Source organism: Misgurnus anguillicaudatus, unplaced genomic scaffold, assembly GCF_027580225.2.
Source record: "Misgurnus anguillicaudatus unplaced genomic scaffold, ASM2758022v2 HiC_scaffold_34, whole genome shotgun sequence".
NCBI lineage: Eukaryota > Metazoa > Chordata > Actinopteri > Cypriniformes > Cobitidae > Misgurnus > Misgurnus anguillicaudatus.
The window spans coordinates 2,991,781-3,005,329 of NW_027395284.1; the positions used below are offsets into that span (position 1 = coordinate 2,991,781).

General features: G+C 42.0%; 1 protein-coding gene across 1 annotated transcript in view; it reads left to right on the plus strand.

The window, feature by feature from the left end:
• Positions 1–699: 699 nt before the first annotated feature.
• LOC141363333 (transformation/transcription domain-associated protein-like) overlaps positions 700–13,549 on the plus strand; it is a 59,132-nt gene continuing 46,282 nt past the window's right edge. Inside the window, exons 1-14 of the mRNA XM_073865971.1 lie at positions 700–840; positions 2,216–2,335; positions 2,615–2,779; positions 2,867–3,048; positions 4,110–4,308; positions 6,495–6,623; positions 7,133–7,399; positions 7,515–7,721; positions 8,190–8,348; positions 8,430–8,561; positions 8,688–8,801; positions 8,884–9,030; positions 12,603–12,816; positions 13,331–13,456. Of these exons, the coding sequence (XP_073722072.1) occupies positions 700–840; positions 2,216–2,335; positions 2,615–2,779; positions 2,867–3,048; positions 4,110–4,308; positions 6,495–6,623; positions 7,133–7,399; positions 7,515–7,721; positions 8,190–8,348; positions 8,430–8,561; positions 8,688–8,801; positions 8,884–9,030; positions 12,603–12,816; positions 13,331–13,456 (2,302 nt within the window). The remainder of the gene's footprint in view (positions 841–2,215; positions 2,336–2,614; positions 2,780–2,866; positions 3,049–4,109; positions 4,309–6,494; positions 6,624–7,132; positions 7,400–7,514; positions 7,722–8,189; positions 8,349–8,429; positions 8,562–8,687; positions 8,802–8,883; positions 9,031–12,602; positions 12,817–13,330; positions 13,457–13,549) is intronic.

The following is a 13,549-nucleotide window of genomic DNA, read 5'->3' on the forward strand; positions in this document are numbered from 1 at the left end:
TGACGTCAAGCGTTGCCGAACTAAATTGTGGATCCGTCGGCGTCGCGTCACTGCGAAAGTTGAAAACTTCTCAACTTTTCAGGCGGCAACACGTACACCAGCCAATCAGATCGCTTTATGCAAATAACCTAGGCAAAGCCAGCCATTTACGTTTATGGAAGACCGGAGCATGTGTATTGCCAAGAGCCACTGTTATTGGCTGTTGGCCACACTTCAGACAAGCCGTCCGTCAAGCGTTAACGCTTCTGTCCCATGTGAATGTACCGTCACAGAATCACCATACATCAAGTCAGATTCATGCTGTCAGTCCGTACATTACTCATTACCCACACTGCTTTGCTGATTGTTTGTTGTCTCCTGTTCTGGCGCAGCCTGCCATGGAAGGTGTAGAGGTGAGATGGTGGTCCACTGGCTCCGCTCTCATTGTACTCGTGTTTATTCTGTGCTGGTGAAGTCTTTGTAACCGTATCTTTGTGTCTGTGGTGTAGTGCTTGATCTCTGTGTTTTACATTTGAGGCAAATCTGTTACCATATGATGCCCCTTGGATCTAGGCGATGGCTGCTGCACATTCGTTTTCAAACTTCAGAAACTGTTTATCTCGCCCCTCTGATATTCCCAGCAGATCTTCCCTGTTGATTATATATACATCACAGGAGGTACTCCAGGGTTTTCGCTGTTGGGTTAACCATTACTGCAATATGTTTTTCTCATCCCCACAGGAAATGAGGATCTGCTCAGCCATTATAAACCTATTCCACCTGATACCAGCTGCTCCGCAGACCCTGGTCAAACCGTTGCTTGAAGTGGTGATGAAGACTGAGAGGGCAATGCTCATAGAGGTACAACACATGTCGATTGCCTCTACATTTAGATGCTACTTTAAGTTTTAAAGGGTACAAAACACACACTGTTTCTGCTAATCTCATAGAGTAGGATTGCATCCTTCATATCTTTAAAGAGTTTTATCAGATTTATAAAAGACAGATCAGCTGGATTGCTACTTTTCGAAAAAGCACAGCGCAGTCACCGGCACGCAACACACACAAAACATTATCCCACTATCTCTGTATAACTTATGATTCACTACATGTTTGTGTCGTTTACATTATATGCACTTACATGCCGATTGCCAAAAAACAGACATTTGATGCCATTTTACTTACCGCCTGCGACTCATGACCCACTTGTTTTATCACTGAGACCGCCCCATTTCATCGAAATCCAGTTTTAAACTAACACACAAGCACAACTCCGCTTCTACCTGGGATAAACAAACTACATCCATGGGTTCCATAATGCTGGGTTCTTTGTGAAGCTGAACAAGCTTAAATTTCCAACACAAATCAAAACCCACTTCTTTGGTGACGTTTATTTCGTGTCAGCTTTTGGTTGGTGTGTGTATGCGCTATTCCAGGTGAAGTGCCCATATAAGGACTTTCACTGTACTTTCAGTACTCTTTACGCAACCAAATCAGTAGTCGAAAAAATTAACCCAGAGAAGTGCAGAAATACTCAAAATGTCCAAATGGTTCTTTGCACATGAGAAATCAAACTCTTTAACTGTTAAATCAAAATGCAATACCACTGAAATACTATTACCCTGCGTTTACACCAGCCGTGTTTGAGGCATCAAAATCGCATCTACCGCGCCTAGTTTGCCGCTTGAACAGGTTGAGTTTACTTGCTTCATTCGCGCGTGAAATTCTAGTCATTGATGCATTCATGTGGAAATTCGCGTCATGGGAGGGGCTTCTGCGACGCCGCTCGCTTTCTGTAATCACGTCACTACTAAAGCAAGCTCCTGATTGGTTAACACGGCGCATTTTTCCGCCAAGGCTCAAATTTTTCAACTCACGCGTTTGCCGCGGAAATGCTATTTGCGCCATTCGCGCGAACTGGATGCATGAATGAGGCGGAATCGCATCTACCACGCCGGGCTAAACGCCTCATTTGCGCCACGAGACCTCCAGATGCACGTCTTCACATTGACTTAACATTGAAATCACTCACGATTGACGCCTCTATCTTGGCTGGTGTAAAGGCAGCATTAGACCCCCCTTTAATTGCATCAATAATTTGGGTATTAGGCCTACCTATGACATGAAGGTCAGAGGCCATGATATGCAAACTAAACGTTAAATTGACATTCCTTGAAGGCTGTTAAGTATAATGTTTCAGTTTTATAAGAGTATTTGTTGTTTTGTACCCCTACAGGCGGGCAGTCCCTTTAGAGAACCACTGATTAAGTTCCTGACACGTCATCCGTCACAAACAGTGGAGCTTTTCATGATGGAGGCAACGCTCAATGACCCACAGTGGAGCCGCATGTTTATGGTATTGTTTTGCCTTTTACTTGTATAAGCCCAAACAGTTATGCTTTTATGAAAAATTGCTTGCCATCAGTGGTGGCAATGGATTATGCTAAAAATGCTGTTTTTGAACTTGCATTTAGATTTATTCATTTGGTGCACCCTTTCATCCAATGTGCCTTGCAATGCATACAAAGTATATATTTTATCAATATGTCTCTTTCCTGGGATTTGCTTTCCTTTCCATGTTCCCTTCCAGTTAAGCTGCAGAAACCTACAACTTTTACTGTTCTTACCTCTGCAGAGCTTCTTAAAGCACAAAGACGCGAAGCCGCTTAGAGATGTCTTGGCCTCCAACCCGAATCGTTTTGTCCCTCTATTGGTTCCGGCTGGTCCAGCAGCAACTGTAAGGCCTGGGTCACCCTCCACCAGCACATCCCGTCTGGACCTTCAGTTTCAAGCAATCAAGGTTGGCCATAGTTGTCTTCATTGAAGCCGTTTAATTTTAGATTTGATGTTTTGGAAATATTAAATGTTAAAAACTCACGCTCCTCAGATTATTAGCATCATAGTGAAAAATGATGAAGGCTGGTTGGCGGGACAGCACTCTCTGGTCAGTCAGCTCAGGCGTGTGTGGGTCAGCGAGGCCTTCCAAGAACGCCACCGCAAAGACAACATGGCTGCAACGAACTGGAAGGAACCTAAACTACTAGCTTTCTGTCTGTTAAGCTACTGCAAGTAAGTGATTCTTAAGAAATTGTTCATTTAATTAACTCATCATCTTACATTTAAATTGAACCAATGGGGTGATTCTCACGAAATCCAGTGTCCATTCTCACGAAATCCGTGTCCAGCATCAGAATTTTTAAAAAGCCCTTGAAGCCAATTCTTTTTTTGCACATATAAGATTAAGGTCGGAACTTACTATAACCATTATTTTTAGAGGATTTATAACATATTTCCTATAAAATTATAAAAAAAATTTAGATTATCTTATAAAAAAATTAACATCACCACAACACGATATTACATTAAATATATGCATTTACAAACTCATGTTTCCGTAATGAGAACTAAGAAGTTGTCTAGGTACTATGACAAACAAAATTTCTATTTTTATCTTGAGAAAAAAAAAGAACTGCTTACTTGGTAGCCATCTTGAGTATCACAGTCAATTTTGTTCCTTCCAACAATTTTTTTTTTGAATAGTTAGTTCCTTGAGGGCTTAAACAATGATTGAAAATTGTTGCGGAGGATGAGAAACTTTTTTTCTTGGACACATTTATGTTCCTTATTATTGTCTCTACATTACCAATGATCACCAAATACCACATGTTTCTTTACTGTAAATGTTTATAGAATGACATGCACTGAAGCTTTTTATTTTTTAGATTTTTAAATTATAAATATTTCCATGTCAAAGAACCCAAATGCAGTCATGGACACTTGCGGTAATGAAAATTTTCCCATTAAATGTGAAAAAAATTTGTATGATATCATTTGAAATCATGTGCAAAATAGTACGTGAAGAGATGTTTGTAACTGTATGCTTCCTATTTTGATACTTTGCATTTACTCTATCAAAATGTTTCATGACGCCTCATAAGTCTAATTTCTTGAGAATCACCCAATGGCATTGATTTGGGTAGTTCTATTTGTTGGACCAATGACATATGGAGGGTGTTGGGGTTCTTGATGGAATAGAGACGTTGTTGTGTGTGGTACACACAGCTTCATAGGAAACAAATGTATTTACCATCAATGTGATTTTTACACAGTAATTGTATGTTATCCTTTAGGCGCAATTACTCTGAGATCGAGCTGCTCTTTCAGCTGCTGAGAGCCTTTACGGGCCGCTTCCTGTGCAACATGACTTTCCTGAAGGAGTACATGGAGGAGGAGATCCCTAAGAACTACAGCATCACGCACAAACGGGCCCTCTTTTTCCGCTTTGTGGAGTTCAATGACCCGCACTTCAATGATGAGCTTAAGGCAAAGGTGAGGATATGCGCATATCTGCCATCTGTGGAATTTTAACATGGTAGGAAACGCTCTCAATTTTGTCTTTACAATGACCTCTGATATTTGATTACGAGCTGCCCACAAGCATGACGGATCCAGCGACAGTGTAGACGGTGTTACTTTTCACACTCCGCTGTCAGCATTACAATAAGCACCTCTGTGGTCAAATTTCTGCTGTCATGCCCCCTTAGCGCTGGCCATTTAATCTGGCTTAATAATAACCGGAATTTAGTGAATATGCATGCACTAGATTAGATGGCAACAGGGACTGGCACATCTTACCATCAACCAATGCCTTTAAAAAGCACAGATGTTGTTGGAAATGGATGATAGTGGGATTTTTTTTTTTTGCTGGGACAGTGCACTGCTAAAGATTGTCACATGGTTTTAGGAGGCAAGTGAAAATAAGTTAATATACAGTTTAGCAGATCAAAATCAACTGACATTGCATCAAGGCATTGCATAATAATACAATACATGCATTCCCAAAGAATCAAACCCATATACAGAACCTGCCACTTTACCACATAAAGGATAAAAAAGTACCTGGATGAAGTCATTAGATCAGTTAATGCTTAAATAATAAGGTATAAGGGAAGCAATAACAATAACATTACAGATCATAATCTTTGCTGTTTTTATTGCTAAGCGCATATTTGCTCTGCTAAATCACCCCTCGTAGCCAAACAGACGCTGCATCACGAACATTCCCCAGGAGACCTTGACAGCTGCATGCTCTTAACAGAATACATGTTTAAGGTGATGTTTGCAGGCAGATGGAGCCTTGTGGTTTGGATGTGATGGATTGTGCAAAAGAGGGTTTGTTGCGATCCATCACTCATGTAAGCAGTGGAGGGCCTCATTAGAATGAGGGGTATTAAAGGAACACCTGCAGCCTGATGGCCCTCGGATGGAGCAGCTTATTTTTGAATAGACCCACTCTCACTCACGCAACAGCTAACATGCACTACCGCAATCATCTCTGACAATACAGACTCTAACCTCTGTTAAAGGGAAGCACAGAGCTAGCTTTATCGTACTTGTAGCAACACTTGAAAAATGTATGACATGGTTATTATCTCTCAGTATTGTTTGTCTTAATAATGTACATTGGAAAAGAAGTCATTAGCGTTCAGAGACACTAATTATACAACACGAGAGCTGAGGTCTGGAAAGTCAAGGTTGAGGGAATTGGGATCTTTGAGGCTCTGCAAACATACAGTCGAAAATAGACCAGTGTTGGGTATTGTATAGCGTTCATCAGACTGATTAATATCACTGTGAGCCACCAAACTGTGTCTGTCCCTATCTGTTCTGTCATTGGCACTTCTTAATGGCTTTATTTCTCTGCACTGCCAAAGTTGATAATTTACGCACATTTAATCAATTTATGGGATTTAAAATGTATGCTTAAAAACGTTAATCATATGAATCCATTAATACATTTTTCTCAAGCTATGGCAATTTAAGGTCAAATAAGGCAAAAACAGGGCAGGGTTCTGGGACCTGCATTTGCAAGTAGGCGCACAGTGTTTGCAAGTTGCAAGTAGGCGCACGCCGCACGCAAGTAGGCGCACGCCGCACGCAAGTAGGCGCACGCCGCACGCAAGTAGGCGCACGCCGCACGCAAGTAGGCGCACGCCGCACGCAAGTAGGCGCACGCCGCACGCAAGTAGGCGCACGCCGCACGCAAGTAGGCGCACGCCGCACGCAAGTAGGCGCACGCCGCACGCAAGTAGGCGCACGCCGCACGCAAGTAGGCGCACGCCGCACGCAAGTAGGCGCACGCCGCACGCAAGTAGGCGCACGCCGCACGCAAGTAGGCGCACGCCGCACGCAAGTAGGCGCACGCCGCACGCAAGTAGGCGCACGCCGCACGCAAGTAGGCGCACGCCGCACGCAAGTAGGCGCACGCCGCACGCAAGTAGGCGCACGCCGCACGCAAGTAGGCGCACGCCGCACGCAAGTAGGCGCACGCCGCACGCAAGTAGGCGCACGCCGCACGCAAGTAGGCGCACGCCGCACGCAAGTAGGCGCACGCCGCACGCAAGTAGGCGCACGCCGCACGCAAGTGGTTTGTTTTTTAGTCTGTGGGGGGTGATTTTCAGTGTTCCAATTTCAGTATCCAATAAAATTCCTTGTGCCTCGTTTCCACTATCCAGGTGTTGCAGCACATACTGAACCCAGCCTTCCTGTCCAGCTTTGAGAAAGGGGAAGGGGAGCAGCTGCTGGGGCCACCCAATCCAGAGGGTGACAACCCTGAGAGCATCACTAGCGTCTTCATCACCAAGGTAACAACTTTCGCCAGCATCACCGATTTGGCTTCAATGGCTGTGCTGTCACTCCCTCTTCATCAAGTCACCAGATCACCTAGTGTGACCTCTGGCTGTTATTTTACTGGCCAGAAATGTCAAGGCCACACTAAAGGTCATAGCGTTTGCTTTTAAAGCAAATCTGATGAGACGGAAAGGTGGAGGTTAATGTCTTCATTTATTTCACGCTTAAAATTGATTGTCTCTCCCCTCCTGGCTGTAATTATAACAAAGAGCAAACCAATCAGTCTATTTGTTTCTAGGCTTTGTTTTTTTCACCTCTGACAGGGGACCGACCGTTTAATGTTAAATTTAGCTTTTAATTCGGTATTGTCTGATTTAACTGCGCTCTTATCATCATTTCCTGTTCTCCTTTAAAATTAAATAAGCAAGCAAATGTTAAAGATTTAGGGGACTAAATTTAATAGATCTGAAAACATGTTCTGCATGTTTGTAATGGACGTCGCCCTGAAAATATTTTCTTCCAGGTGTTGGACCCTGAGAAACAGGCGGACCTGGCAGACTCTTTAAGGATCTACCTGCTTCAGTTTTCCACTCTGCTGGTTGAACACGCCCCTCATCACATCCATGACAACAACAAGAGTAGGAACAGCAAGCTGAGGCGTCTCATGACCTTCGCTTGGCCCTGCCTGCTCCCCAAAACATGCGTGGATCCCGCATGCAAGTACAGCGGCCACCTCCTACTGGCTCATATAATCGCCAAGTTTGCCATTCACAAGAAGATTGTACTACAGGTAATAGAAACAAACTGAATGAAATTAACTCTTTGGTGAAAACTCACTACTCTTATCTAAAGTCTGTCTTTTGTTGTGAACCGCTACTAAACATTGACGTTTCTGTTCTATGCAGGTTTTCCACAGTCTTCTGAAGGCTCACACCATGGAGGCCCGCGCCATCGTCCGTCAGGCCATGGCAATCCTCACGCCTGCGGTTCCTGCTCGGATGGAGGACGGCCATCAGATGCTCACACACTGGACCCGGAAGATTATCGTGGAAGAGGGCCACACAGTTCCTCAGCTGGTCCATATACTGCACCTTATAGTACAGCACTTCCGAGTATGTGACTTCAGTTGACTCATGCACACAATACAACAAAGGCTTTTTGGGACTTTAGCTTATTCACCGTATCCCCCAGAGTTAGATAAGTCCATGCATAGCTTTCTCATCTCCGTGCGTGCTGTAACTCTGTCTGACGCACCCACCGTTAGCCTAGCTTAGCACAAAGACTGGAAGTAAATGGCTCCAGCTAGCATACTGCTTCCAATAAGTGAATAACGCCAACTTTTTCTATTTATATGTGGTGATTTGTATAACTCTGGGGGATACAGTGAATAAGCTAGTCTCAAAACGTCGGCATGTTCTTTTTAACCCTTGTTTGGGCACATTAAAATCATCATGCTGCTTTAGTTTTATGTAAGTCGCAAACTTGTTGAATATATCAGGATTTATTCTGTTTATCAATGTTTAAATTAGCATTTTCTATTTACTGAGGTTAGCCTAAACCTCTCATGTTTCTGTGCACAGGTATATTACCCTGTTAGACATCACCTGGTTCAGCACATGATCAGCGCAATGCAGCGATTGGGCTTCACACCCAGTGTGACTATCGAGCAAAGGAAGTTAGCAGTGGATCTGGCTGAGGTGGTCATCAAATGGGAGCTCCAGAGAATCAAAGACCAGCAGGTTTGTCGCTTATCATAAATGTCATGTAACAAAATGCTTTGTATAAATGATCGAGATCTACAACGCAATTTATTTTTGCAGACGGAATCCGATGCAGATCCTGGAAATGTAGGCGAGGGTACGAGCGGATCCTCCGCTGTAAAAAGAGGAATATCCGTCGACTCTGCGCAGGACGTGAAGAGATTTCGCACGCCCGCTGGAGCTGTCGGCACGGTAAGGAAACCTTAAACCAACCGTGGCCTGTGTGTGACCGCTGAAATCAGCCTCTCGCTCTCTCTGTCCTGATGGACTCTGCCACTTTTTAATAAATCAGCTTTATTGTGTTTGTGTCGGTTTAAGCAGGTATTCGCCCGCAGTCAGTCTATGCCGGGCACCGAGGCTCTCCTTACCAAACCTGTGGAGAAACCGCAAACTGATACCGTGGTCAACTTCCTCATCCGCATTGCCTGCCAGGTAAATGAAGAAATGTTGCTCCCGATTAATGAATCTCTCAAAAGTTTAAAAATAAAGTTTACTGCTATTTCTGCTTTTGCAGGTCAATGAAAGCACTAATGTAGCTGGCTCTCCCGGTGAGCTGCTGTCGCGCCGTTGCGTGAACCTGATGAAGACAGCACTCAGACCGGACATGTGGCCTCGTGCCGAACTTAAACTGCAGTGGTTCGACAAGCTCCTTATGACTGTGGTGAGTCTGAAAGCCATTAGTTAACCAAACAATGGCCACCTTTTTGCCTTTAAGATCAATATGAAACACTGAATTATTTCTGTAATCTGAATAAAACATTGATATTCATTAAAATAAAATAATTGGAGGGTGGTACTTTATCCACCATGAATTTATTAGGTCATGAAAAAAGTGGCCATTATATATCAAGTGGTTGGAGGAAAGGGGTTGAAAAGTACAAAGAATCCTGTCTTGTCATCTTTGAAAAAAGTCCTCTAAAAAAGTTTAAAGAGTGAAGTCTTCATCCTGGAGAGGATCTTTTGGTGTTCCTGTCATTTGTCATATGCCGTTCCTCTCACATCTTCATTACCTCCAGTGCCTTTCCAAGAGCGGTTTTGATACCCGCCAAATCGATATTGCTGCTCTTATGACTGATTTTTCTTTCTTTGAAGTTCACCGGTGTGACTAATTCAGCTGTCATATGAGAAAACATCTCTCAGGCATTGTGAACTTCAACTATCTGCACTATTATTACTGTAACCTCCCAGCACAGTGCCAGTGTCAGACATTTGTGATGGAAACACTTATGATATGGCCCAGTTACTCGGTGTGCAGAGAGGAATCTTTTTATTACCCTTGCTTATCAATAGATCAGATTCCACATGGAAAATTCTTGGAAATCGGAATTGCAATGTTGTTTTGGTTGGAATAACATGAATGCCTTTGGCAATTTCTCCTTTTACTTCGACAACAGCTTTTTGGCAATAAATTGAGGATCAGGACACGCTTTAGGTGTGTAATTGATTCTTTAAGCATTTTATTATTCTTGTGTTGCCTCAGAAAATTCTAGGAAAGGATCAGTTTCAAAAGCTTCTGAAATCTTCTGATTCTTAATTTTAATCGTCAATCTCTGTATGCCAAGATTTGTATCTGTATCCCACTTGTAATTAGGACGCTCATTTACATTTATCTCATAAATACCATCATTCCAGCATGCCTTGAAGGCAGCAACCTTGCATGCTTTATTTCTGTATGTGTGACACTCAGCTGTCTATTCAAGGGCAAATACTGACAGTGAGTGACTCATTGTATTTTTGCTCAAGTTGCGGATAATCTTTATATTTTGGGATTAGCCTACGTATTCCTTCCCAATAAACTCATTTTAGCTCTTTCAAATTTCATTGTATATATGTCATGCAGTGTCTCTACTTTTGTGCCAATCAGGGGAGTATTTCTGTACTGCCATGCCTCCAATCTATATTTCTTTATTTTCAGAATAGGTCAGTACCAATCTATCTATGGTACGAGTTTGACAAGCAGGTCATTCAGCTTCTGTGCACCAAAGCACTGTGAGGGCGTGAGCTGCTCTCTTATCTGAGCTAATGAACAGCTCCGCAAATCCCATTGCCTTTTATCATCTCATTGTGCTGGATTGTCAGTGATTAAACAACAGGATTTAGGGGCTGGGCTTAGCTTTGTGCAAATCTGCTTGTAGGTCCCTTGGTCCTCAGGGGCCATATTTAACTCTGTTGTCAATATTATATGCGTCTCTCCTTTCAGTGAGAACCTATATTTAACGTGATTTTGCATTCATTGTACCAACATGTGCACTGTTTGGCATACGCAAATTAATGGTTTATTCATTATAACACTTTATGGTTTTGTCTTACTACTTGCCCTAATAAAAAAAATTGTATGCACTAAAATTATGTCTGCAGAAAATGGCGTCAGAAAATACCATAGAAATGTTTTTTTTTTGCGTACAATAACCGTATATTTGGATAAAATGTTCACATATTTTCCCATATTCGATGATCGTTTAAATTAACGATCAATCAATCGTATAATCGTTAACTGTAACAGTGCAATACAGCAGTGGCATATAGCCGATGACATAAAAGTGTGCGTAAAAACGCCAGCTTCTTCACGCAAATTAAAAGATTTTATTTTGTCTAAACAACATGCTAGTGGGATTGTAAAATGAGTCAATGTAGGTAGTGTTTTGATAAAAATCATAAATTTAATCTTGTAATGAAATATAATGACTAATAGACACAGTGTATAACTCCGCCTCACATGGGCATTTTGCCCAGTCGCATAAAGGTCTGTGCGTCCATGACAAAATAAAAGTTTCATTATCATCAAGTGTTATTTTTCTAGTTGTTGTTCACCTCTCTTTCCGAGTCATTTGTTGTAATTATATCCAAGAAGCACACGAAGGGCACTTTTCCCGTTGTCACCTCAGCTACGATCTGCAGCGTACTATCAGGAAAGATGCTTATATTATGAAGAATTCAACCTTTCATTAAAAAAAAAACCGCAACAGTCAACTTGGCTGGTGTGTAGCGCCTCAGCCAGTCAATAATGATGATCAATGATATATGTTACGGGCGTTCAGAGTGTAACGATGTAACGTCATTTACAGTTTACATTTTAGTTTCTTGCCAGAATTTAAGATTACATTTTAATCTGTTCATTAAAAACGGCTTCTGGTCTCCTACCCTGTGTATAGCAGCGTGTTTCTGTGTTAATCTTCAGGCATCCCTCTATCGGACCCTATCAGATCCACGGCTGATGCCATTTCATTGCGCTAGCAGCTAGCCTTGTGAGCCCAGCATCATTGTGATCATGGCTAGTTTAACTTCTGCGCACTTGTTTCATTTTTTTTCACCGGCTGTATGTGCTTTGCACAGGCACCTCACACACGTGCTTGCTTTTTCGACAATTGTTAAGTTTTATCGATTTAATTATTATCGACAATTAATCGAAGATCGATTAATTGTTAACATCCCTAGTGCATTAGTGTTAGTGTTGAAGGGTATATGTTAGAATCCACTTTGAAATATGTCCCAATTTTCTTGCTTTACTTTGTCTTTAAAGGGATAGTTCAGCAAAAAATGAACATTTTCTCATGATTTATCCTCAAACCATCCGAGATACATATATCCATCATCTTTCAGACAAACACAATTTGAGTTATTTTAGAAAATGTCCTGGCTCTTCCCAGCTTTATAACGGTAGAAAACAGGGTCCACGACTTTTAGCCCAGTAAAGTGCGCCCATCCTCCACAAAAGTAATCCTTACGACTCCAGGGGGTTAATAAAGGTCTTCTGAGAGTAGTTGATGTGATTTTTCAAGAAAAATATCCATATTAAAAACTTTACAAACTAAAATAAAAAGCTTCTGGTAACAACGCCATCTTGGACTCCTATGCATTTACGTGGGAGTATCAGCATATGATGCATAGTGATGTAGTGGCTTAGTGACTAACGCGGAAGTACATAGGAGAGAGCTTAAAACAAGGATTTTAAAAAAATGGTGGAGGATTTTGATATATTTTTCTTATAAAATTGCATCGATTGCCCTCATTTTCTAAAATAACTGGAATTGTTTTTGTCTGAAAGATGATGGACATATGTGTACCTGATGGCTTGAGGGTGAGTAAATCATGGCGTAATCTTCATTTTTTGCTATACTCTCCCTTCAAAACTCTCATTTAAGTTAAAATGCAAAGTAAACCTATTACAAAAATAAACATGCCTTAGGTGCCCAATTTACCAGCGTATGTTGTTCTGTTTTTTTATTTTTTTAGGAGCAGCCCGCCCAGGCAAACTTCTCCAACATCTGCACAGGGCTGGAGATTCTCAGCTTCCTTCTGTCAGTGCTGCAGCCTCCGGCCATCCTCGCTCACTTCAAGCCCCTGCAGCGCGGCATCGCAGCTTGCATGACTTGCGGCAACACTAAAGTGTTGCGTGCGGTGCACACCCTCCTGTCCAGGCTCATGAGCACCTTCCCTACAGAGCCCAGTGAGTAGATCAGCCACGACTGATGCAATATCTTTTCCTGGAGGTCTCAGTTGAGCATAGCTGTGGATATATGTAGGGCAAACAATAATTCCCTCATTTGATTTAAAGCACATCCAGAGAGCGGGATGCAGTCAAAGGGAATCATTTACAGGCTAGTGTTACGCTCTACAGCTGCCAACAGACAAATAAACAGCTTGACTGTCTACACATAAGACATTACAAAAGTCAGAAATGTGCTGAATGTTTGTGCTAATTTTGTTAAATCTTTTAAATCTCATAGGCTGCGAAGCTTTAGTACTGTATATGCAGCACATTAATAACATTAAACCATATTGGTTTTTGTGTTGGGAAATTTTGTCATGAGATGCAAAAATGCAATTTACTAGCATTTTCAATTTGGAAATAAAATAATTTAACATTTTGTTATTTACTTATTTCTTTATTTTCTTAAACGTATCCAGGTTGTGCTTATTTTGGAAGCCTTTTTTTCAGTATGTTTTGTTTCTTTCCCCAGGCACATCCTCTGTGGCTTCAAAATATGAAGAGCTGGAGTGTTTGTATGCTGCCGTAGGGAAAGTCATTTATGAAGGCCTCACCAACTATGAGAAAGCCACCAGTGCAAACCCAACTCAACTATTTGGTGAGAAACTTTATAACAGCTGCATGAGACCAAAGGAAGTTATTTTGGAAACTTATTCACCGACACATTCATTTGTACTGTTAAAGGCCTTCT